A 26,836-nucleotide genomic window follows, 5' to 3' on the forward strand; every position below is an offset into this window, starting at 1 on the left:
GCTGATCTTTTGTTTTTGTACTTTGTACTATTGGGAAAGTTCACTTGCCCAAAATATTCATGAATAAAAGGAGCTGTGACTAGTGACTAACAAACTGCTAAGTGTGCTAGTTAATAAATTACAGGTGATTTCTTGGTTGCTGATTGCTCTATCTTGCAGTTAGCATTCTTAGAGAGGGGCCTTTCTGATTCTCCTCCTGATCTTTCCTTTATTGTGGCTTCTCTGTCTCCCTTCCTTCCACTTGTCTCATTTCCACTTTGTAAATTTTATTCTTACCTTCTTTCTTTTGTTTCCAACTTTATTCCTTAGCACACCTATTTTTGTGTATTTCCTTTCTGTATATCATGGGGGGTGGGGTGGGAAGTTGGGTAGTAGGAATATAAGAAAGCACTTCATTCACAGAAAACCTATTCTCACCTTTAAATTGCAGCCAATTATTTTTCAAGATAACTTAGACTGCGTGACCACAGCGCAGGTTCTCATTAAATGTTCTTATTGTCTTCACAATCACTTGCAATATATTTGAAAATGTCTGGAATGTCCTGACAGATTATCTTGGAAACTTAGTAAATTTAAATAATCTCATGAGAAATTTGATGGTATTGCTTCATGGAAACGGATTAGCCTAGATTAACTGGGTCTGGAGGAAAGGGGAGAATCTTTGCTGTTCCTGGATGTGGAAAGTGTAGCTAATGCCCATAGGGGGTGGAAACTGAAATAATCTCTCTGAAAGTGCAGCGGATTAGAGTTGGTAATCGTGTCTCTGCAGCATAATGCGCATTTCATCTTCAGAGTGATCTGGTGCCATGTGTGCTAGTGGAGATCCTTTGGTAGACAAACTCATGTCGTGACGGGTTGCAACTCTTGGTTCCCAAACCTGTAACTTGTGTCTTTCAGCACTGGCAGAACTAATATTTATACCCATCTATAGATGAAATGCACATTGCACGAGCAGTAAAAATGGGGAAGGGCAAAGAATGTAGTCTACTTCTTCCACCAAGTCAGAAAATATTAAAAAAAAAACCCCAAAACAAAACACAAAAAACTATTGCTATTGTCTTGTTGCTTCTACAAGATAGGAGATCATCACATTGATGGAACCCACCAGGTCTTTTGTGGCAGTAGCGAGGATCTTCTGGCTCTGTGGTGATAAAATGAGTGCTTGCTGCAAGTAGAGGAGGACTTTAATTCCTGAGGAAGCATCTGCTAGCTGAGGTGTGGGAGGGGGCTTTTTGCAGAAAGGGAGAGATGTGATGGGGTGGCTTTCGGGTCCAGCAGTTGTCTAGGGGAAGGAGACATAACACAAAATTTACTTTTCCACTTTAAGTCCTAGTGGAGAGTTGGTATTACACCAATGTTTATTTGGCATATATTGTGCCCTGAACATTTTTTAATGACTGTTTGGCTTCTATATGAAACAGTAAGAAGTGAAGAAGGGCATAAGAATTACAAGCTTAGCAATTGTTGTTGTCTTTTATTCTTATTTTTTTGGCATTCTGCCTGTTCAGGGATGGTGGGTCACAAATATTGATTTATTTTTTCCTTTTTAATTGGGAGGTGGGGGAGCTGTGGCACATGACTGTAGTGTTTTATGAAAAGTAGGGGAAAGCTCTGTTCTTTTTAAATCTAATCTCAGCATTGAAACTAGATCTTTTTAGGGAGAAAAAAAAAAAGGAGGGCAGATTTGGGGCCAGTTTCCAGTGTCTCTTAAAGCTTTAGAAAAAGCAAATCACATGGTCACGCAGCCTTTAGTAACTCTCTGTCCATACTAATTCAGGTTTCATCCAGGCTAGGGCTTTTTTGAAATTACTGAATTAACTTCAGGGGTTAGTGTGCAGCATTGGCAAAGACAAGGTGACAGGGGATTTTGCTGCTTATTCATGGAAAAGCTTGCCCATCTCCCCCCCTTCCCTCCAGGCTCTTTGTCTTCCATTCATTTTATACTTAGCATAGCAAAAATCATCAGAGGGCAAGGCTGGGTCTCCCCTTCTAAAAACAGAAAGTATTGCCCTTGCTTAAAAATAAAATGTGCTGAAAGTTCACAGCCTCTCTAGCTGGTTAGTAATTGTGTATTTTGTTAGGATCTTTTCTTATTCTGTATGCCTCTTTCTTACGCTGCATTGTTCTGGTGCTGGTCAGTCATGCTTGCAAAGCTAGAGTTCAACACTTTGCTGAAACTCATTAATGTCACGGTAGTCCTCTCTGCTGCAAACTCTTGCCTCATCAAGAATAAGTAATTCTATATCACCTTGCTGCTTTGGCGTGCTGAGATTTCCCTATTTTGGAGCATAAGTAATGTTTTTCTTATTTTTTTTTTCAATCACTTGTGCTCTTCCCTGTTTTCTCATCTCTCTATTCGATTGAATTACATGGATTTTATTAAGAGGTTGAAATTCATATTCATCAATTTTTTTTGTTTGTTAATCAGTGATACTTGTGAATGCAGAGAGGATCCCATTTTGTGAATGGTGAATGTCTAACATGACTAACATCAGTCATAGTGGCTTCCTCTTCCCTGAGAGTAGGTTGTGTGGCTTTTTGACCTGGAAGCCTGTACAATTTTTCTTGTAGGTATCTATGCTAACGTATGTTTGCATTAATGAAGGGAAGGTTGATGCAATAAGCTTTGGTGATTTGCTTCTAATAGTTTTCCATTTCCTATGCAAAGATGCTTTGGCTGTGAGATATTTCTACCTCACAGCTCCATTGTGCTCCAGAAAGAGTGTTCAGCCACTGACTTCATCCTAGTATTTTCAGAGGATGTTTGAAGATAAGGTCCAAGGCTGTCAATAAGAGGATGCATTTGCAGTGAGCTGTAGCTGCTGAGGAGTTACCTTTGGATACTCTGTCAAGCTAAAAGACAGTGGTTTCATCATCCCATCCAGATAATGGAGAAAATGTGCAACAGGAGATGCTAGCGTTATTTGCAGATTTTTAGTAAGAACAGTGTCAGTTGAGAGGCACTCTAGAAACTAGGGACTGAGTTTGAAAACTTGATAAAAAACCATCTTCTTAAGCAGGAGACTGTTTCCAGTAATTTCGTGGGATTTTTCCCAGTCTCTTATTTTTACTGAAAAAGAAAAAGGTGAGTGCATCATGGCTGTAACCTCTTCAAAGTGCTTCTCTTTGCCCATCAGCATCACCTGTGCCTTGCTCGGTTCTGCCCTGCTGTTGTCTTCTCTGTGACCTGATTAGCAAATCTCAAGCTATCTTAGTTGTGGAGATATGATTATGTGAGGGGAGGGAGGGATGTGCAAAGCTGTTTGTCACCCCTGTGTCCATGGCATTAAGCTTTTGCTCTCTTACCAGGTCCCCTTGGTGGCTGCATGTAGGTGAATATATGTAGTGAGAAAGACCTGATCCCTTCTGAACTTGGCAAGAAAATGGTTCAGAGGTGGATGTGTATTTTCCTACTGCTACTGTTTTTGAGTGCGTCCCTGAAGACAAGACTTGAAACTGGTTTGTGCATTTCTCAGAAGCTTTGTCACCTCTCTTGAGCAAGATTGCCATTAACAGTAGTAAATGGGTGCAGAGTGATCAAGGAAGATGAGGATGGATGTCTGATGTCATCTGCCTGCTGTCCAGCAGTGCTGCTACGTCCTCCTGGCCTCTGTTTGGACAATACTTTGCACAAAGTCCTAAGTGGCCAATTAAATACAAGCATCATGATAATTAAATGAGTAGAAAATAAATGAAGTATCATCACTTGCGTAGCCTGAGTATAAAGACATAGGCTAGCTCTATCTTGCATGCAACTGGGACAGTCTTTCACACTAGCGTTTGGAAGCATTCATTACTTTGTGCTTACTGCTGGTAACGTACTCTGCCAGTTTGGGAAGACATGCAGGCCCCAGCAAGCTAGCAGTGTGCTGTCATTGGCAGCACACAGCAGCCAGCATTCATTGTAGCTAAACAGGGTCCAAACAGGGCAGTTCTGTAGACCCTGCTCTTTCTCTCTTGCTCTTTTTGAGCCAGAACATGATTTGGCTCCTGACCTTATTTGACCCTGCAGCCACAGCGGCTCATATCGTGCCCTCGGATGTTTCAGAGGAACTCCGTAAGCATGCGGCTATTGACATCAGTATTTGGCCAACACTCTCATTTTTCCAGGTGTGTCTTCCTGGTTACAAGGGTTGAAATTCAAGATACATTCCCACATGATGACAATATATCATCTCTCCCAACTGTATATCTTCTAAAAGGGCATTTCTTTGTCCTGTTGTTTTTAATCATTGTATGCTTAATTCCCGCTCAGTCAGTAGTACACAGGATGATTCATATTCCTAAATTCACTTGATACTGAAAGTCTAAATCTGTTATCCTTTCAGAGAGGGGAATATATTATAAACTGTTGAATTTCATATAGGAGATCAGAGGTGAATAAAAATGATAGGAGAATTGTAAATTCCTTCTATATGTTCCTAACACTTGGGGTCAGAGACTCTAATAAACAATAAGAGATCAGGCTCATTATTCTAATTGCCTTGCGATAAGAATGCATTCTTCTCTTGGTATAAATAGCCATTGCTGCTATTGCAGCAGTGTGGACTTGTGGCAGCTGAGAATGTGGCCTCAGTGCAAACACTGTGCTTTATTCTTGTGGCATACTTTTGGAAACAAATGTATTTTGTTGGATTAGAACTGGTTGTGACTTTGAAAGCCGCTGAGTTGCTTCAGTTTCAGTGGAAGTCACTAGAAGTTGAATCCTTCCTATGGGGTTCAAGCTCATGAAAGTACTTAGGCTTGTGCAGCAGCTCAACTGTTCGAACAGAGCTTAGATGAATACATAGATCCTGAAGTGCATGCTTTCCAAAATCAGGGCTGAATTCATGCCTCTTTTAAATCTGATTTGGGATCAAATATTAAATAGCACAGAAAAAAAATCTCATTCCAGCAATTTCCATCCAGTCAAAAAAACCCCAACCCCACTGTTCAATGACATTGTGGGGCTTTGCTGTTACTGCAGGAGCCAAAGGCAAGCAGGATGGAGACTGAATTATCAGAGTTAGTACCAAACTTGAAGGTGCTTTATCAGATTATGAATGAGGTGAATGATAAACTAGGGTTGAGAAGGCTTTACGTGGACTGCTTAATAAGAAAAATTCCCTGGGAGCTTTCTCCTCATTTATCAAAGTTAAGTTTTTTACTCTTAGAATAGATTATTTATAATAGATGTTTCAGGGAAGGTAGGGGCACAGGACCATTACTCCATTCTTTTTTTTAAAGAGAAATAAATAGCCCTGAAAGCAGGTAGTAAATTTTTACATTATAGATTTGGTAATATAGTAAAAATAAACTGTATAGTAAATGTAGGGACAAAATTGAGTAGTAAATTCTTACTACAAGGTGCCTTCCTTCTTCCCTTGTACATTACTTAATTTCCTGCATTCGACATGTTGGTCCCATTCCCGCATCCACCTTGCATTAAGAATCAAAGTGAAAACCATCAGCTGCAGCAGTCTGTCATTTTGTGTTTCCAGTGGAGATAATTTAAGTATAACACAGTGACATTGAATATTGATAGAAAGATGCCAGGCCGTGATTAAGGTTTTGTGCTGGGTAAAATAAACGGCTGGAGGATTGAAGAGAAAACGACAAAAATATTGTTCGGTATTGTGTGGTATCTTGTTTTTTAATAACACTAATCAAATGTACATTATTGGTTTTAAGCACTAGAAAAATTGTTCTTCCTCCTTGGTTTGAACAGGCCTTTCAGGAAAGAAAAAGCAGACATAAAATATGTACATTTCACATAAAATACAAGGTGGTAGTTCTGTCCTTAAGATGCTGATACCAGATTTTTTCCTATGGTCGAGGGAAAGATGTCATGATTCTTAGCAGATTGTTTTTAGATCTCAGTTTAGATTTTAATCCTTCAGTATCCTGGATGCAGCAGGTAATGTTTTACTGAGTGGAAGAATTTGTGGATAATGCATGTGGCTGATAGGCTTAATTATTTTTTAACATTTGGCAGAAAATACTGTCAGATATTTATGTTTTTCTGTTTACTGAGATCACTGTGAGGGGTCATGTATTTTTACATGAATATTACTTCTTATTTGTTGTTACTAGCCTCTTGCTATGAAAAATTTTGAATGTGTTAGTGGAAAGGAATTTTTTAAGAAATGTTCTGTGAAGTCAGTTGAAGTTAATAGCATTTGAAAGTCTGAGAAAATTCCCTAGGAATCTTAGAATCTATGCATCATAATAGAATGCGTTTATCCATTTTTTCTTAATTATACAATTTATGGAATTGGTGGTGTAACCTCATTATGCATATGTACAAAATGCCCAAAACTGATTTAAAACATTAATGTGAGAATGTAATGACTCTTCATGTAAGAAATATTTTGACGCATTACATATAATTTACACTTTCTTTGGGAGGGGGGAGAGTGGAATTTATGGGAGAGGGTACAACTTATGTCTGGTTCATCACTTTGTTAACATACAGTTATTGCTGTAAAACATAATGCTTCATTAAATCAAAATCTATGGAACTAGAGAGAAAAATGGAATTCTGGAAGGAGATCAGATACGCTGGTCCCACTTGCAGTTGGTCCTGGGCAGTGGTTTGCTTCCAGCCCCCCCTCCTAATGCACGGTTTGTCTTGCCTTCTGCACTGAAGGCTGCATTCTCAATAATGCATCTCAGCCGCTGACAGAAATCATTCAGCTACGAATCCAAAGTAGGAAACTGCCTACACTCACAGCTCCCCTTTGTTTACTGTGCTTTGACAATTTGGTATACACATTTGAAAACTCTGTCCCTCATTTTGTAGCACTGTGAAATATATAATAGTTACATGGTACGTTGATTTTGCTTCAATGTCACTACAATTATGTTAAAAGGAAAGTATTTATACAAGTTAAAAAGGCTTATTTACTTCATATTATGTACATCTTCACATACTATGAAGTCCTTCACATGAGGATAAAACAATACAATTAAAATTGTTTACAAATAGAACATAATACATATAAACATAACGTGTTTTAGATGTTCTCAGCTAGTTAATTCTATAGTGCCGCATATGCTTATTCTGTGCATGGTCTTTCATAGGATCTTCATCTAAAGACACTACCTGGAGCTACCACAAGTAATAAAATAGCAGTGTTACCTGCTAGGTAACAGCACAGAGCCGGGGAGAAAATAGAGGCAGGGAAGAAAAGAGTTAAGTTTTCAGCTGAAAGGAGTATAAAGACCTGTGGAGGCTTGTCCCTTCGGCCAGACCTGCAGAAATACACTGTCCCTGGAGTGAAAGTTCAGATGTGGCAAGGAGAGATGTGAAAGAAGCAAGGTCTGTGCAGCAGGCAGCAGCAGTCTGAAGGAGACTGTGCAGCGTTTTGGGTGGTTGCGTTCCAGCGTGGCATTTTTCCTTCCAAAGAGGTTTTGTTACACTTCAGTTCCATTCTGTAACTGTTTTTTATACTGGGCCTAGGGTGTCTACAGTGGTAAATATCTCAGACAAGCAGGTGTCTGCTTGTATTTGGGGTTCTCCACTAGGACTCGTCTGAAATTTGGCGGATGTGGGCAAAGAGGAAATTGAACTGTTGCTCTTCTTTTTGCTCACAAAGCCAAGAAGTGACAGCTCCTAGTCCCAGCATAACTTAAAAGACTGTGGTGGGTGTTCCCTAGCAATATCGTAGAGGTTAGATCACTCAACAAAGACACAGGAGACCTGGCTCCAGGTACTCTGCCTACTGCACCTCCAGGTATACTCTGCCCTGCTACATCTGTGAATAGAGGAGAGGTGGATGCCATAGCCACCACACTGAGGGGCTGGGCTGGTCTGAGGGCTCTGCTCACCTGTTTCCTCAAATCTGTCCCTTTCTGCAAATTTGCCTTTGCACCTGAGATGCTGTAGAAAGCAGAGCCACTGCTGTCACCCGTTCTTCTAGCTGCGTTGGGGAGAGTGGAAACTCCTCTAGAAACCCCTTTAGAGAGCCCTCAGTATTTCTGTTGTTGGCCCTATATAGCTCAGTCTTCAGAGAGCAATTATCATCACTGCAAAATAATTTCTAAAACAGTAACATGGACTTTTCTCTCTCAGAAAAGCTTTGAGTTTCATTGAGCCTTTGCAAGGTGTTCATTAGTTACCTGTTACATAAACAGAAGAAAACAGATGAATAGGCCCTCAAATAACTTCACACCACGTTGAGGGCAAAGGGCAACATTGGGAGCTTCACATCAGTCAGAAGGACTAATGCCTGTGGAGTGCAGCTCAGGATAGTAGTGCCAGCAGCTTTTAAGGGCTAGCTAACTAGTGCTGTTTAGGATCTGTCTCCTGTGGGGGAAGGAGCACACTGCCCGCCTCTCTGAGCTTCCTAATGTGGTTCCTTTTATGTGATCTGTGCTGCACTATCGTGTCCTGTCTGGGTGTGCTGGATGTCTTTTGGATAGGACTGTTGTGCAGAGGACTTGCCTGTGGCTCATAAGGTTTAGATATTAGAAAAGTCAGTCCACGGCAAAATTTTTAGGTGTTGAAGATGTAGGAGTCTAGAAGTTAGATGGGGATCGTGAGGATTGCTTCCTTGGGCTTTTGTGGTTCTGGTCCAGAGTATTCTCCAGTAGGTCAAACATCACATTTAAAGAGGGTCAGCTACTTGTTGTTTTCTAGATATTATTGTATGTTTTACAAGGGAGAAGGCAGGGTCAGAGAAGCAAATTGCTTGTGCTAGAGAAAAGTACTGCAAACTTCAGACTTTGCCTGGGAGTTCCAGCTGGTGTCCAAGGTAGGTGTTAGAGCAGGTTGTCATCTGACGGGGGAGTGTGGAGTCTCCTGACCTTCTGGGAGTTGAGTCTTGTTTTTACATGGAGAAGTGCAATAATAGTGCTGAACAGCAAACAAGTGTTGTCAGTGAGCTTTGAAATAAGGGAGTAGGAAGAATGTCTCCACACTGGTGGACAATCACATGATCAGAACAATGTGAAGTCAATTCATGAGATTTTCAGCTCCTGAGGAGATTGGAGAGAAGAGACACAATGCAAGGAATTGAATTGTGAAATTGAGGTTTTATGAAGAGGTTTATAGGATTAGGGAGACCTGCAAGAAAAAAAAACCAAAAGGTTTTGATTTCAGATGTTTAGAAAAGGTGACTTTCTAGTGCACAGGCCAAGGAAAAAAAAAAGTTTTGCTGTTCAGGTAGAGTCCAGGTTTTCTTTGTCCCTTTTTCTGCACCTTCTTTCTTCTGTCTTGTCAGCTGAGAGCTGTGATCTGATGAACCCTAGCTGTACCTTCTCCCTTATCAGTCTGCTGTTGCACACCAGCCAGACGGGGAAAACAGGGTTATGTGCCTCCCTCTCCTTAGAGCCTCATGTGACCCACTGATAGGAACATTGTAGTCCTTGGTTTGTTCAACAGATTGGTTGTAGGCATCTTGAAATATAACAGCTAATATAACGATCAAGAACAGATCAGGCTGGAAACCTTTTTTTATGAAGACAAGAAGCAAAACGTATTCCTGAAGTAGTAAATATTTCTTAAATATAAGAAGGGCCATTAATGCATGACTGTGAATTAACATGATAAACCAAATCAGAGGGGTGGATTTCTGCTAACAGTAAAGCAATATGGTTGCCTGCCTTCCTCTATTATTACTCCATACTTTCTTTTACTTGCCTCCTTTGTTCACTGCATCGCTGTTGCCTTAAGAAAAGGCAACAGAGACGTAACTAAATGTAGAGTAAGAAGAGCTAGTTGCTTCCCTGTGGCGCAAAATATAAATAGAAGCGAGTGACCAAAATATAGAGAAACTTTCCCTAGTTTGTACAATAGATCAACAAAGAATGGGAATATAGAGCGAAGTCTTTTGATTCATAGTGCCATTTTCTGCAAGCCTCAAAACTTTCCAGTAATTTTAATTGTTGTAATGAAAATCCTTCTTGTTTCTGCCAGACTATTTTTGTTGCATTTCATTTGCTTTCTTGTCAGAGAAAACTGCCTTTAGGGTCAGCGAATGCAGTGTTAACACGTGCCAGGTACTGGGGAAAGGTACATGCATGCTTTTCTGAATCTGCACCTTAGTGTGGCTCACCTATTAGAAGGAAGTTGTCTAGAGTATTTCTTCTTAGTGATGGTTAATCTCCCCGCATAAGTTAGCTTTCGTTCATGCAGTTTCTAAATAGATGTCTTACTATGTAGCCTTTTAGCTTCAGTCTCACTCTCTTGGTTTTCAAGATGTGGCTTCTTACAGGGATTTCCCTTAAAATAAGCAATGTCTTCTATCAACGCGCAGTGTTGACCTCAGGGTGTTATAAACCACTTTCAACAATTCACTCACCAATGGGCATTCCTAAAAACTAGAGATGAGATTTACAAGTAGTGACATCTCCTTGTGTTGATTTCGATTTGCTTTTGAGATTTGGGGGCACTTTGTTTTGCTTTTTTAAATAGGGTTTAATATAAAATCTTTTGGCTATTTTTACACAGGCATGTTTTCATTTAGGCTATAATGTTCAGGAACTGAATGTGCCTTTTGTATGTATGCAGAGTCCTCAATAGGAAAGTCGTGTTCTCATAGTTCCAGTTAGCACTATAAATAGCTTTAGAATAATGTTGTGCTGAGAGCCACATAGAGAGCCCCCATTGATATCGCTGGGAATCTTGTGAAAAGACAGAGGAGCAATGTTCTTTGGACTTCAAGGAAGAGAGAGAGAATCCTTGCTGGATATGACTCTCGACACAAATTTCACCAAACGTTAGTGTAGATTGAAGATATCCTCTAGTTTCCTTGTACTGTCTGGTCTCCGGTGTTGTTTCCTAGAAAACTACTTGAGACTTGGTAAAGGCATCTGCAATTACAATTTCAATTGCCACTTTATGAAGAGAACTCAAGGATAAACCTCTCTGTTCCACATTCATTTCCTCCTGTCCATAAACAGCTGTTTCTCTGACAGCTCTTTCATCATCATCAACTTGACCTAATCCAGCATTCTCCCTGCTGCGTCCTTTTGTGTTGCTGTGGATGTCTCAGCCATTCTTCAAGTCAATTTAGGCCTGCTCTTGTAGATTCTTTCTGCATAGTATCCTTGAGATAAAACCTGTCCCAGCTATCCATCCAGCTAAAAAATTACTCAGGTTGAATCTTGCATCTCACTTACTTCAACATCCATTTCCCTGGCCGTGACTTGACAAAAGCAGTCTTGCCCTACCCTCGTCCATTCGAAGTGGTGTTGCCACTGCAATGGCTGTTCTTTCTCTCTCTTTTTTTTTAATTTTAATTCTGTGTTTCTGATCATTTCACTTTGCTTTTCTCCATTGGTTCCCTCTGTCCTGTCACATCAAACATAACTACTAGCCTTCAATGTCAAGGCTGCTGACAATCCTTATACCACCTACTCAGTCTTTTTTAATGTATATCAAAAGACTGACTTCCATTTACAGATGTTAAACCACATTGGTATCAATCACTTGCCCATTATGTTTTTATACTAGCATCTTTTGCCTTTCTTACATGATTCCTTTATGGAGGGATGGAGATCTTGGATATCCACTGACCTATTTCATTGGCCTCCTGCAAGTCCTTAAAATTCTCATTCAGTGTGATACTTCAGTGTGCTTGACAGTGATTAGACTAATTAGTTACTGATGTAACTAATTAAACTGTTGTACTGTAACTAATGTGCCATGTTCAGTCCACTGTTGTCTCCTCACCTGTATCCTAGCTCTTGTTGCTTGTTTTAAACTTAAAAGTCCTTCTGAGAAAAGGGCCATTATTGTAATCTGTTTGGCATTTGTACAAAGCCTGGCACTTTGGACTCATGAGCACTCTGGCACTTGGAAGTTCACAGTCAGTAGGTATTAAGGTATGCTTTGTTGTTGCTGGGTCTATACAAACAGTTCATGGATTGTGGTTTGTTGTGGATTCCAGCAAATTGTTCCTGGCGCTTCCATTGAACTTGCCACATGTACCACTTTGATAGTAACGTACAGACAGGCGTGTAACATCTAGAAGTTGATACATCGTAAAATATTTATAAGTATAGGAATAATATAAGATCTGATCCAATCTCGATCCACCATTTTGAAAAGTTGCATATCTGAAAAAACTCAGTGTTCAGTACAGGCATCCACATACTTTTGGCTTCATGGAGACTGCAAATGCACTTTTCGTGTGGATTGAACATGAATAAACAAAACTCTGACGTTCAATTGAGCTTGATTTTACACCTGATGTAAAAGCTAAAGATTTTTGCATGCTGGGGATAACGTAATTTTTAATAATTATTTGATACGTTTTTCTGTGTCAGCTATTTACAGCTTTCAAATAATTTTCATTTTAAAAGTGTGTTTGAAAAATGCTTCTGAGCATTGGATTTCAAAATACAGACTAAAAGATGCAGAGTCCTTGGGCTTAGGTATGTTCAGAATATCCGAGTATACGTGCATTCACTGATTTCAGTTGAAAAGTTCAGCACAACATCTTAGTATCTTAGTTCAAGATGTATCAGAGTTTTACAGATAAAATGGTAAAACAAAGATGTCCTTAAAATAAAAGCGATCTATTAGCGGTATGTTCAGTAATTGCTGATTACGAAAATGGATGTAAAACTTAGACGCAATCAAAAGCATGTTGACTGATGAGCTGAGTCATGGCTGAATAACAGCAGCTCAGGCAGCATTATGCTGTACTTTTATATATGCTATTCATCCTCTCCACTGTGAATACTACATACATCACTACCTCAGTCCTAGTATTGTCAATAGAGCTCTTCATTAAATTGAATAGCCAAAACCAGCTATCCACTGGAAATTACGATTTAGGTCTCTAGTGTGTTTTCTGAGCCTTTAATAATAAGCCATATATAGCTGCAAACAAACTTTTTCAAAAAGCAAGTAAATGGGCTTATGTATGTCTGCAGGAAGATGTTTTGACTGTGTTACCATGATGATGTGACTGACAAGTAGAGAAACAGTGGGGGTTATTTTATTTTTCCGGCTTGGTAAGTGAAATGCTACCTGGATGGAACACAGACGTGTAATCCAGTGAAGGTTTTTTCCCTTTCTAATTAGTGATACTCTGAACTCCTTGGGGGAGACCAATTTGTGGACCTCATGCTGCATTCTGCCTTCAGTAAACATATATACTGACTCTAAGCACTGATCAAGTAGCTCAGCTTCTGGAGCTTAATTTTGCTCTCAGTCTCAAAATACTGCTGTGTGAATTTTACCACTTGGCATCTTGTAGAGTTTGGAGAGTTAAAAATGTACCTTTGTTAGATTAATGAGTTCATTGTGAGCACTGCAGCTCCTTTATCCTTCGTTTAGAATAAAAGATAAGCTGGTATTTAATTTAGTCAGAAACGTTGAAATCAAATAGTTATTTTCCTTCTTTTAGTCACTTATAATTGCTTACTATTATACAGCAAATGATATAATTTGAGAAGCACTGTGAAAAAAATATTGCCGTTATTAGATATTAGCATTCAAATCTGTCTGGAAGTGTCTATTGCCATGGGAGTTGGTGCTTCTGAGTCCCATCTCAGGCTCTGCCACTGATCTGCTATATTTTAGTAGGCAACCTAGTCTTTTGGTTCCTTAGAGACAACATGTATTAAATGGAGATGTGACCACATCTCTTACGAGCAGCGTGATGTTAGTATGCAGTGTCTTGTTCTGAAAAACTGTTTATGCCTAGAATTCCCATTTACTTCAGGTGAAAATATCTATTGGACGGATCTCAGGACCATATCTGTAACATACATGGACATCTCTGAGAGATGATCAATGGATTAAAAGTATGAAGAAGTTTGGTGTTTTGAATTTCCTAATACTTTTTGTTTTTTCTTTGGTGGGCTAACAAAGTAGAAAAAAAAACAAAGCACATCAGTGAGAGATAAGGACAACACCCAAAAGTGTAAGACTGAAGGAAAGGAAGAGTGTTATAGTTTAATCTAATTTGATTCATCAGAGTTGAAGCAAGCACATTTCAGTCTAACAAGAAAGTTAGTGTACCTATTTTCCAAAACTTAGAGCTGATTTAATGCAGTAAGTAGTGTTATTGCTCATACAAGATCTTCTATGTCAAATGCAGGAAAAACACATGACTACTTTTAGGATGACAGGCCTGTATATCCAATAGCATGAAGGAAGCTCTGATTATGATTGCAAGACCCCTGGACTTGCATCTGATCAGGAGAAGGTCACGTGCAGCCAGTCTACGCCATACAGTTGGAAGCAACATCTTAGCACAAAGGTTTTTTATGGCATCGGCTTTGTAATAGGGCCATAATTTTACTGCTTTTCAGTTTGACATAGCTTGTGTTATTTCTGTAGAAGTATTTGAGCTGTTGTTGGTTTTTTCGTTGTTTTTATTTTCCTATCTAATAATAAGTAGTCACCCCAAAAGTTACTTGAAATAGCAACTATTCTCCCTGAACTGCAGTTTTATTTTCTTTTGGCTTTTATTTCAGCTGCGGGAGCCAGCTGCTCCAAAGAGTGTGGGAAGCTGACTTGGAGGCCTGTCAGCTGTTGATCCGAGGGTTTCAACTGAAAGAAACCAGTTGCTGTGTTTTTGAGGAAGAGGAGAACCAAATGGATGAGATGGAGATGACTGCTGATGGCCCATCCGATTCTGAAAAAAGAAAAGAAGGTCACTTTCCAAAGGGCATAGAGTGGAGCACTGTTCCCTGCCCCAAGCACAGCGAGCTAAAAGAGGTATCTGAAATATTTTATAGATGCATTTCAAGCAATACTGCTGGTTTTTCTTTTGAGAGGAGGAGTTGAATCTGGGTGATGGGTCAGCAGGGCTGGTTAAGTATGAACTTAACATCTGGCCTCCAATCTGGGACATGAATAAAATAGTTCATTAACTTCTCAGAAGCCCTTCAACCTTTTTTCCTTTCACCATCAGTCTTTTCAAAATGTGGATACAGAATGTACATCAGGATTTAAAGGAAAAATGATTAAGTATTTAACACAAATTATCAGCTGTTCCTCATCTCACTGACGAGTTTCACTCTGAGTTAGTTCTGCTGACTTGTTAGCCTGGATCTGTGTTAGCTGAAGTGGGGAGAGAGTAAGTTTTCCTCCCCTAGTGAAATGGTCAAAGGCTTCCTAGCTCAGATGCTGGTAGGCTTCCAGCATCAAACAAATATTAAAAGGAGGAAAAAATCATGAGGCTTTAAGGGTTTGACAAATTTCTTTTAAGTTTTTGTGTTCTGCTCTGGAATGCCATCCTTGCTTAAAAATGTACAGCTACCTAATAATCTTTTAACTGCACTGCCAAGGTAAACAAGCTGTTAAAAAGCTTTATTACCCAACAGCACCACTGTGACCAAAAAACTCCCCAATAGGAGTTGTCAGTTTTATTACCTTGGAATTTGGTTGACAAAAATTAAAAGTGTGCTTAATCGCACCTGATGTTAAGAGCTATTGAACTGTGTGTTACATTGAAAGCTGATGCCTAATTTTGCATTTATACTGGCTGAGACTTAGTGGAAAGCAGGCCCTTGCCTTACTGTAAAATCTCCTCTTGTTAGTAAAATTCTGTTTTTAAATTGGGCTGCAATAGTACTTGCAGCCTTTTCCTACTGAAAACGGTTTATGGACTGACTCCACATAGAGAGCATTTTTCTTGGAAATGGTCAGCTGTGGCTTTGATTTCCCTGCCCCCCCCCATCATATTCCTGATGAGTCTGCTGAAGTAATATGAGCAGTTCTGTTGGTTATGGAAAGCTGTGGTCCCCTTTCAAAAGGGCAGCTGAGAAGCTCTGGAGAGTTTGGTGTTTTGTAACTGTTTCTGCAGCACTCTTGAGATTCATGCTGTAGATGATCACGTATTTCACTCCTTTAAGCCCAGTTCGTTTCCCTGGAAATCAGCATTGCTATCCTAGAATGACATCTAGGCAACTGAAGTGAGGTGACTTCTGGTTCTGGAGAGAGGTGCAGGACTCAGAGCAACAGGTTGCCCATATGTTTAATGGAAGAGGAAAGCATATCTGCACTGCGTCCATTAAGCTTCTCCTTTTGAACTTGCTTTTTGATAATTTTCTCTCTGTCTCTATCAACCATAGAGGGAACTTAGGGAGACTATCCCCCTAACTTCAGCTCTTCGTCTAGGTGCTTAAACTTTGTGGTATAAATGCCTTTGCCTGGCATCTGGCCTATGCTGGTATCCTGAATAAACTCCATTTTGAGACCGTGCCAAAATCCATTCAGAAGCTGATGTGTAAGTACAAACATGAAAATGCCCATCAGTGAAGGACCTGTGGAGGTATTCCTGCATCTATTCCCACAGCGCTCCTAGGACTGACAAACTTGAAAGAAAAAAAGAAGCAGTTTTGTTAATATAAGAACATTAATCTGTTTTCTAGCTTTTAGAAGGAGTTGAGCAACACAGCCATGTTTCATCACAGCTTACTCAACTAGCCTTCCTCTGCTTCAGTGCTGCCTGCGGCTTTGACCACTGAGGCGAAGTTATACATCAGCGATGACTGCAACCCATTGCAACCATAAAAAAAACCCCAACATATAGACTGCTTTCTGGTTCTGGAATTAGGGTTGGTCAGCTTGCTTTTATACTTTCAGGAGCTGGGATGTTTTCCTTGTTGTAGGGTATAGAAGTTTTACCCAAACAAGTACGCTTTAGGTAGTAAAGCTGGTAGGATCTCAGTAGGAGTGACAGGCAGTATCTAAACTTTTAGAGAAGAGCTATAGCGTAATGTTCCCTAACATCTCCTAGTAGTTCGTCACAAGGCAGAATATAAAAACAAACAAAAAACCTGACACATTACTTAAAAACTGGAAGTTAGCATGATTTGTAATGTGTTGAAGTGCAAGAGAGAATATGTCTTCATTTGTAAATGGACTTAGTTGAAAGACAAACCACTTCTGTAGCATTTAAGTGCTCTGTTACGTGGTATTGTAATTTTTTATTTAAAAATAATGTAATGTTTGTGACAAAAAATAAAATAGTGGTGTGGCTTTTAGTCTCTAAATCTAGCCATTCATGTGACTTTCATGGAAAAACTTACTGTTGTCCATTAGTAGTGAACCTTTTTGTAGCCATTTATCAGCAAATGGGGATACCTAGTAGAAAAGCATGTATTTGTCAAAATACTTGGTTTGATATTATTTAACAAGGCTGTGGTGTCCCTGTGAGAGGAGAAGCTTGATGTGGTTGCCATGTTTCTAGAATGACTATTCTCTTCAACTGTGTCACCTCTGTTCCCTATTGAGGAATTTCTAGAGAGAACTGTTGGTCACTGAAGCAAAAGGAAAGAGTGGTGTTCTTTGTATTTAGAGGTTACTGAATTACTTGCTGCAAAACAGTATAGCAAAGGGTAATAATAGCATATGTGCATATATGCCTTGGAAGGTACATTTCATTCCCAGGTGATTGATTTACTTTACGGTGAAATGCTATAAATCAAGCTCTCCAGTTATTTGTCACGTCGTATCTGGCTAAGCATTACTGTGGAGCGGGTATTGGTTTTGCTGATGTATACTATAAATACAGTTTTCTTGAATATAACTGTATCTTACTGTATAGGTTTCATTAGAAAACAAAGAAACAAATAAGAAACATAATAATAAGAAAAGCAAAATAGATGAATAGAAAGAACCCTTCACTCAGAACCTCGGATACTGCTTTGCAGGGGGGCTGTTTTTAATTTTTAATTGAATATCCTCACTAGATCGTAAAATATGACATATTCTGGTATAAAATGTAAGGTGTAAATTCTTTGAAAGTTCAGATATTTTACTGTCATGTGTGAGCACAGGTTTATTAACTGTCAACAGTTATATTATAGTCTTCATAACTGTGTTTTCCAAAACAGTACAGATTTTTTTTTTTCCCCAGTTTGTTTATGTGGTAGACTGTGGCATCCCAAAATAATCCAGTAAACCAGGTTTCCTTTGTGACACTGACTGTTAACCAGGGAAGACAGCCACGTGCTTTGGCAGCTCAGCTTGTTGAAACATCACTACTGATTTTTTGGTCAAAACTAAATAAAGTGAGGCCAGCAAAAATCACCCTGTGGAACACTCTGAGTTACTTAAAAATTAAGACATACTCCTCTCAATTACAGATAATTCATTAGATTATAGTATTTTAAGAAAATGCTGAAGCAAAGTTATAGACAATATTACTAGCCTCAATCATGTCAAAGTCAGCTTGTTGTCTAATGTATTTGAGAGAGATTCTTGAACTTTCTTATAAGCGTGTACTCTCCACCTGGTAGCTATCTTGATTAAATTAGGGTGCCCCATTGTTGCAGTTCTACTTTGTCTTTTTGTGACTAATTGGGCTTGATTTTCTCCCAAGTCTCTGAGGAATTGAAGATGGGTTCTAGTTTTCATCCCAGAAATGTTCTGTACTTTTAAACTGACTGCAAATTATTTTGCCCAGGTGACATGTGAGTGATGTGGAAGTTGCTATGATCATTATTACATAGTTAGCTACATATCTGATTTCTAAAATATACAGTAACATTTCATTTCTCTTCAGACATGTAACGCCTGCTTGTTCCACTCCTTATGATAACTTGCTGTATTTTTTGCTTGTTGATAATGTATGTGCAAAACCTTTTTATAACACCAGAAACACAGATGATAACTAATAAAGAGAGAGAGGGGTGTGTGCTGGGACCTCCCTAACACCAAGTATCTTGATGAACATGAGTATGTGTGCACCTGCAGGCTTGAGTTCCTGACCTATCCTTTTTTCTTCTTCTTCTGCTATCTGGCATGCTGTGCAGTGCTCCCTCTTAATCACTATGAAGGAAAGAAACACCTACTAGATTTCAAGAAAATTGAGGTGATTAAAGTTACAAGGTAAACCCCAAAGTTCAGTAGTGTTACCTTTTGTAAGTCAGCATTTTTGGTAGTTATCCCATCAGAATTCTTTTGTAGATAATTTCTCTCTTTTTCACCATAAAAGAAGCAGAGAGCCAGGGGTTAGAGTAAGGGCTGCTGTCTTTTCCTCACCTCTGCATACTTCAGTTTTGCCATCTGGGAAGATGTTTTGGAGTCTTTTGTAGAGCGCTCCGGTGTTGGGAAGGTGTTCTGTAATTGCAGAGCCTTCATTTGATTCACTTTTTGTAAGATAATGAATGTTCTAGGTGGATAATAATGAAAAATAATAATTAATATTTAATGTGGCGCCTGTCATCAAAAAGAAGTCATCACAGGATATGACACAACAGTTTTCAGAATTTAGTGATAGCAAGCACCAAGAAAGCCTCTGTCAGCAGGCTGTAACTCATTACCATGCATTGAGATAGCCTGTGGTCCAGGAGGCAAATGTGCAACGTGTAAAGGACAAAGCCTTTAGAGAGCTAAATAAACTGTGCTTTCATTTGAGTTTTAATTAAATGCTGTATTTGTAGAGCTTCAAAAATAATTTGGAAACTTTATATTTAATCTTCATTTTAAATGTCAGCATTAAGCATCAGTGAAAGTCAGCGTTTGAATGTTTTTTGTATTAATCCAAGCTGGAAAGGATTTCTGTAGCAACAGGCAGCTGGCTTGTACACAATGATCAGATCATTGTTATACAGTCACACACGTTGTTGTGCAGTAAGATGCCCCTTAACTGCGTGTGATACTGTTGTATAGTATCTACTGGTAGAAATGCTAACTCTTTAGGTAGAGATTGTAGCATTTCAGTAATGCTACAATAATGCTATTTCAGCTTAATGCTTATGTGTATTTTGCAGTAAAAATATAATCAGAAAATCAATATCACAGGTAAAAGAAATCTAAGCAGCCTCTTTTCAGATAGATTACTGAAAATAGTATCCAGTAATAATAATGATCTTATGGCAGAGTAATGATTTTGTACTTTATTCTATACATATGTACATACCTGTGATACTAAGTATTGCCCTACCAAAGCAATATGCCTATCTCAGTTTATTTAAAGATTATCAATACTGTTATGTGTGATAAGTATTAATGATTTTCCAATAATGTTAACGTCAAATTTCTTTGCTCTTCAGCCAATGAATGAAATGTTGGCTAATTTCTTACAGACTTTACAGTTGAAACAAGTTTTGAAAGAGGAACTGACTATAGTTAGCACACATTACCATACAAAACATCAGTGGGGTCTTTTGTTTCTCCTGCCCAAAATCACTTACAGGGTTTGTGCCAAAAAAATTTCTGTGGACTCTTGAATTGTTTATAGATCCGTAAGAGCTTGACAGAAAAGTTTGTTTCGATCTATAGTTAGTCCTTCAGTTTTAGAGGCAGTATTCCATGTGGATTTTAACTGGGAAGCCAAAGGCAGGCTTTAATAAAATGTATTCAAATTTAGCTTTAAATATTGGGTGGCTGCCACTGCTCCGTTATAAATGCAATTGAAATGTTTCATGCGTGTGAAGCAAAATGATGTAATTGCTCAGCTTATATAACTTTTTAATGTACTATATGGTTTTTATAAGTTCCAATGAAATCTTACTGTTTATGTAGCATGTATCTACCGTATACTTAATAATTTATCTCTAACAGGTTATGGAAGACATTTCATTTGGAGCAGAGGGTCATTTATCTGAGGTAAGTGTTTTCTAGGCAGTGTAAAGTGGTGGTATTGCACAGACTTTTCTGGGTCTCAATTAGAACTAATGACACTTGTTTTTATAGTATTACCTTTGGGTAAAAATTGCTAGAGAGTGTCGAGCACTTAGAAAAGCAACACAGGCACAACTAGAGTGGGCCCATTCTTTTTTTTTCCATTGAATATAATGGCAAAATTGCTGTGTGTTTCAGGGAGTTAATAGTTAAATCCTGTGCTAGTGCTTTTAATACATACCAACAACAGGATGAATGTGTTGGGGAAAAGTAGGACCAATAATATTTAGCCAACCTTACTGTAGCACTGTAAGGATGCTTAGGAATGGAACAAAATCATGATGCTTTACTTGTTTCCTTATATACCACTAAAAATACCTTTGAATTTACTTTTGAAGTATAAAACCATACTGTAGCAGAATACAGGGTAATAGGAATTTCATCTGAATAAACTGGATGTTTGTCATTTTACATTATTTTCATAAATAAAAAGTTGTCAGATCCTAGTCTATATATTTAAGAAAGTCTAGGATAATTGAGTAATATGAGATGCATTTCCTATGAGAGTAAGTGATGAGAAAAATCTGCTTACATACAAAAATCTGTCTAGATACGAACTAAGAGTTTAGGTAATATATGTGTAAGGAGAGTTATATTGGTTCTAAGAGCTGTACTGATTCAGTCTGGTCCATTTTTATATTGGTATGCCTTGGGTTGCAACTTACATATTAAGGAAATTTAGTATCCAAGCATTGTGTCCAGCTAGCAAATTAATTACACGGGTAAGTAACCCTCAGTTCACCTTCCATAATAGCATACATGCCACGTGTCAAGTACAAGTGACAAGTGCTCAGCCACGCAAATATTAAATAAATAAATAAAAAAATTTGCAGTTTGGGGTAACTATTCAGATGAGGCATTTCTTTGGATTCCCACCAATGAATCCAAAGACTGTGGAACAGCTGGAATGCTCCAGGAAAGATAATCTAACTGCATGTCCGAAGTCAGATTGTTGACCTTGTGTACAAGGAGACTGTGACATGAGAGCGTGCCTAGGATGGACTGCTTGGCTGTGTGTGAGTTCAGCATAAATAAAAACAGGAGGCCTTGAGAGTGAAGGTGAACTTTGCAGAAAATGCAAATAGCCTTTCTTATCAGTGAACTTTGCTGTGAATTAAAGCAAAGCTGTGCAGGTGCTTGTGTCCACAGATGACATGAAATGGGGCAGGTAGTCCCACGGGATAAAGGTAGCAAAAAGCCCTACTGCCAGCAGGGCGATATGCTGAGGGCACGTTGGTAGTGATAGCTGCCAAGACAGCAAAATATTTGCTGGAAACTAAAAATTGCCTATGGTCTGGACCAAAGCAAATGAGAGTACAACTGCAAGCTTGTGTCCAGCAGAGACCTGCACTGAAAACTGTAGTACGGCCCAGCCCTTGACTGAGGAAGTTGTTCTTTTGCTTAACAGGAGATATGCCCAGAGCACGGGAGTGTCATGAGTGTGCTGGGTTTACAAATGCACTAGAGCTCACAGGCATAGAGGGCTGCCACTGTAGAAGTGTTCACTAAGAGTTTAATATCTTAGAGTCCTCAGAAGCAGAGGAACTTTGCCCTTTTGAAGTTTTGAGGAAAAAAAAAAATGCATAAAGAGAATAGAGAGCAACGATACAAATAAAGGAAATGGAAATTTGCTAGAAAGCCAGGCTCTACCACATTGCCACAGCTGGATTGATGTTGACTTGTAGACAGCTCTATAAAAGCTCTGTGAAACTGTCAGCACCCTGTACCATGTCAAGGCTTTGCCTAAATGTTCCTTTGACATTCTGGTCCCCTAATCCACTCTTGTCAGTCTCCCCGCTGCCTGCAGAAGAGCACCCTGTTAGTCATTCCAGATTGTTGCATCTTAGTGACTCAGGAGCAGAGATGGGAGTGAACAATGCTAGGAACCACCTATAAATGATACCCAGCTATGCTGACTCCTAGCACAGCAGGGTGTGGACACTGGAAAACAGTTTGGCGCTTCTGTTTCTTTTCCAAGTCCTGGCCCACTGTGAATTTTTATTGGTAAGTCAGTAAATACCCTCATCATCCCACAGCAGGAACTGGAATTGGCCCAATTTTATTAAATGAGCCAGTGAAGTAGTCTGCACTGATTTTAGGAAGTCTGCACTCAGGGAAGATCTTCAGTCTGCTAGAGATGAGAATGGGAAGACTGCTGTCACCCAGACTGCAGCAGGGTGCTGGAAGGCAGTGGAAAGCTCTATTCCTGCATAGATGCTTTTCCAAGGACACTCCTCCGTAGCTGTAACGGAAGATACACGAGGGGAAGAATTGCCAACATCAGGCTGTAAATTTGATGAGTCATTTAACACTCCCATGTGTTGTTCTATCCCTGCGGAGGAGGAAGGGGGATCAATGCAAGCAAAGGGAATGTGGGAAAAGCGTGTAGTGGTGGGAAGGAGGTAGCTCACAGTTGCAAAACAGCTGTCTGGAAAGCTTTGTGCCTGAATTGTTGCACGTGAGAAACTGAGGAGCATGCCATAGTGCTGCAGTCTCCTAAATATGCATAAACAGGCCGATGAAACAAGCTAGCAGTCAGTCTGTAAGTGGAAGGTGACAAGAGCAAAAGTAATTGGGAAACAACCTTGATCCCTCTTCTGAGAAAAGGCGGATAACCACCTCCCTGAAAGAAAAACTTACCTAAACAAAATCAGGGAAGCAACAGGTGAGTTTCTGTGGGACCAACTCTGTAGGAGGAGGAATCGGCAGATAATCTTTGGTACCCTCCAGAAGACATCATGTTTATAGTACAGCACCATCTTCTTTTGGTGCAGAAAAGAGCGAACACAGTAACAGACTACATGTCTATGTCAGCAACTCTTCAGTGGCCCAAAAGAATTTTGAAAAGGAAAGGACAAAAACGTTCCTAAGGGAGAGCCTGAAAGGGTACTGCACAGTGTAAGAGTGAACCAGCAAGACCACTGAATACACTAAGCTACTGTAAGCAAAAGACATGCCAAGTGGCAAGGGAGTTCAGGGATAAACTGTATGTAAGGAATAGGTGAAAGAAAGCATGTGTGTCTTCTAATAAGAAAGGTGAATGAGAAACTAATGAAATGAGAGCAGAGGGCAGAAATATTTTTTCTTCCTTATTTTCTTTGCTTTTGGTCTTTCTAAAAATGATAAACTGTGTCCATATGTGTAGTGCTCTTAGTATTCACTACAAGGTAGCAAGAGACGAACACAGTGAAGAGTCCTAAGGCAAGTGACATGTACTCAAGTCAGGCTAGACTGATGAAATTTCTTCTGAGTGCATAGGAGCCAAGAAAAACAATCTCCAAACCATTAACAAGCTTCTTTGAAAACTCCTAGAGGAAGCTTGGAGTCCCAGGGGATCAGTAAAAGGCGGACTTGGTATTTGCCTTTAAAAAGGAGGTAGGCCAGGAGTTTATGTGCCAGTCAACATCATTTCAATTAGGATTAGAATTCCAAATGCTCTTGATGGATTGAAAGCATAGCCTGAAATCAATAAGATGGGATATGTTAAAAGACAGGTGCAAATTACGTTTGAGGAAGAAAAAATGTCGGATTTATGTATACAGATGCTAAATAGCAGCTAAGATGACAATACTGCAGAAGCAGAATCTAGGGTTATAGTGGACTACAAATAGAGTGGGATTCATTACCTTCAACCTGTTACAAGAAAGGGCAAATGTCATTTGCAGCCTCAGCTGTAAGACAGAAATAATTACTGTGCTTAGCTGAGAATGTCAAAGCCTCCAGAGGACTATGGCACTGGTCTGGGCACCTCACTCTGTAGAAGACAGGAACACACTGAAGGAAGGAAAGGAATAGAAATAAAAGCTTTAAAAATCCTGGTCTGATTGAAAGTCAAAGCCTTCAATCACATTAAAAATAGTGATAAAGAGGACAATGTTTAGTTATCATTGTGTGCTATGTCAGGGTAAAATGAAACGTAACCGTCTTGGTTTGTAGCAAGGGAAGTTTGCATTAGGAAAACTTGCTCACTGCACAGCCTGTAGCAGGCTCTGCCCTGCAACCGAACCACAAAATCCCTGTCAGCTGCTAAGAGCTGTGTAGACAGACACCAGCTGAGGACAGTCACAGTGGGCTTGATCTCACTGCAGGTCACAGAGCGGGCTTTGGTGGTCCCTGGTTGCTTCCTGGTCAGCCTTGCCATGATGCTAGGATGGCGTTGGTCATGAGTAACACGCCTTATTTTCAGAGTAAGAGGTTAGGCCTGTTCTCAGTGGCCACTTTGCCCTCCCTATCTATGACACCTGCCCAGGACAATGCACACAGGGTGGGAAATCTGGGACGCAGAGCAGGGACAAATGCTTCTGCCACCTGCACTTTGGACACTGTGTGGCCATCTAGCTCGTTATTTGAGGGCACGTGTGCTTAGCCTGCATGTGACTGAAGCATCTGCTCAAGCAAGACAAACATATGGATGGTTGCCTTTTGTTTCTAGAAATTATTTAAGAGATGCCCTGGCCTGACTTTGTGGAGTTTCAAGTGCTCGCAGTTTCCATTGACTTCTGCAAGGGGTAAGGGTAAGCGTGCAGCAGTTCTACCAACAATAAGTCATTGTTCTAAACCTTGCGCCATAAAGTGAAGTATTTGTCTGCAAGGGCAACTTTTTGTAGTTATTTATGTTATTTTGAATGATTGTAACTATTATAGGAGAGAGAGGATTTAGTACAGGTGTAAGAGTTTTGGCTTTGATGTTCTGCAGAAGGTCTTCTAAGGCTTTTATTTTACATGTCTTATTGGGCTTATGATATTGCTACTTTGAAGTAAAGCAACTCCTTTTTACAGAGTTCTCTGTAGGAAAAATGAATTTTAAGGCTATATCTGGGAATCCTGCTTCTCAGCACAACCACCAAAGACTCTAATAGACACTCTAATCCCTAATAGGCTTAGATTAATCTAGCTACTAGAATACTGATTCTTCTATATAAAATTGCTGAACTAGATCCAAGAGAGCATGGAAGGTGTTTGCACCGGAAAAGCTGATCAAACATTTTCCTTGAGTAATGCTGTCAAGGAGCTGTTGCTCATAGATGACTAAAATGACTTGTAAAAGAGTAAATTGAAATGCAGAAAACTAAAGTGGAAGCCATTCCCTCTGATCTTAATTCAGTGTGCTGATGCTCTAGCTGTGCATCAGCTGGAACGTTGTCTGTTCTTCCTGTTTCTCACATCAGACTCTCGTATCTCTGGAAGAGAATGAGAATTTCTACTTTGCGTGAGAAGGCAGAAGAATTTCTTCAGTTACCACCTTAAGAAATAACAAATCACACTGACATTTGTGCTGTTTTCACCTGCTTAAGGATTTAGGGGGAGGGGGGGAGGAAATCCCAGCCAGCTACATCCGCTGTTCACGGAAAAATCCATAAAGCAATACTGCATCCCAGCTCTTTCCTGACTCCTGCAATCTCTCTTAGCTACTTCCTAAAAGTGCTGTTAGTGCAAAAATAACCGAAGAATTCTTAAGACTTACAGTAGCTTGTAGCATTGACATAACCTACAAGCTTGGATGAGTTGTATTTTATTAATATGTTGAGCTGGAGGCAGAGTCCACTCTTCTCTGAGATGATGTTGATCAGTGTAAAGTACCATTTTTGAACCGGGAGCTGTTCTGAATAGTTTGTGTGTTAGTGACAACTGTTTGCCTGCCTACATAGACAAATGTCAAATAAAAATGTTACTAGTGACGTTACTAGGCATGAAAGGCACTAAGAGAAATCTTTCCTGTCTACTTCTCTGGGTTATCAAACTTTTTTCAAATGAGGGCCTGGGGGCAGAAACTGTGGAATTGATTGAGTATTTAGAATTATTCTTGTATATTTTTGAGAGCAGTATATATTTTTTTCATTTCATTTATTACTTTTCTTGATGTTAAACTGAAGTTAAGTTCTCTGCATGACCACATCTTTCCAATCCAAAATAAGAAAGGCCATATATATATTCTACAAAATCATAATGTATATGGTGACCCTTCTGCTGCATTTTTCACGTGATGCCTGCAAGTAAGTTCCTGAGAGATGATGCTTGTCTAAACTATGGAGGAACTTCTCATTTCAACTAAAAAGGCAGCTGTGTTATGTAGGTGCAAAAATAGTTTAACCATACACTATTATTGCTGTATTAAAGAGGAATTAAGCTGCAAAATACCTATTAGGAGTTTAAGATAAATAGAATATAACCCCTATCTTATGGGGCTATTTTAGTGACACTGTGTTGTGGTTTAACCCCAGCCGGCAACTAAGCCCCACACAGCCGCTCGCTCGCTCC

At 39.5% G+C, this 26,836-nt stretch overlaps 1 protein-coding gene across 1 annotated transcript in view; it reads left to right on the plus strand.

Annotated features, from left to right (window-relative positions):
- Positions 1 to 26,836, plus strand: part of DISC1 (disrupted in schizophrenia 1) — a 204,052-nt gene that overhangs the window by 157,220 nt on the left and 19,996 nt on the right. Inside the window, exons 11-12 of the mRNA XM_009281786.2 lie at positions 14,416 to 14,659; positions 20,459 to 20,503. Coding sequence (XP_009280061.2) covers positions 14,416 to 14,659; positions 20,459 to 20,503 — 289 coding nt within the window. The remainder of the gene's footprint in view (positions 1 to 14,415; positions 14,660 to 20,458; positions 20,504 to 26,836) is intronic.

Source organism: Aptenodytes forsteri, unplaced genomic scaffold (genome assembly GCF_000699145.1).
Source record: "Aptenodytes forsteri isolate BGI_AS27 unplaced genomic scaffold, ASM69914v1 Scaffold132, whole genome shotgun sequence".
Lineage (NCBI taxonomy): Eukaryota > Metazoa > Chordata > Aves > Sphenisciformes > Spheniscidae > Aptenodytes > Aptenodytes forsteri.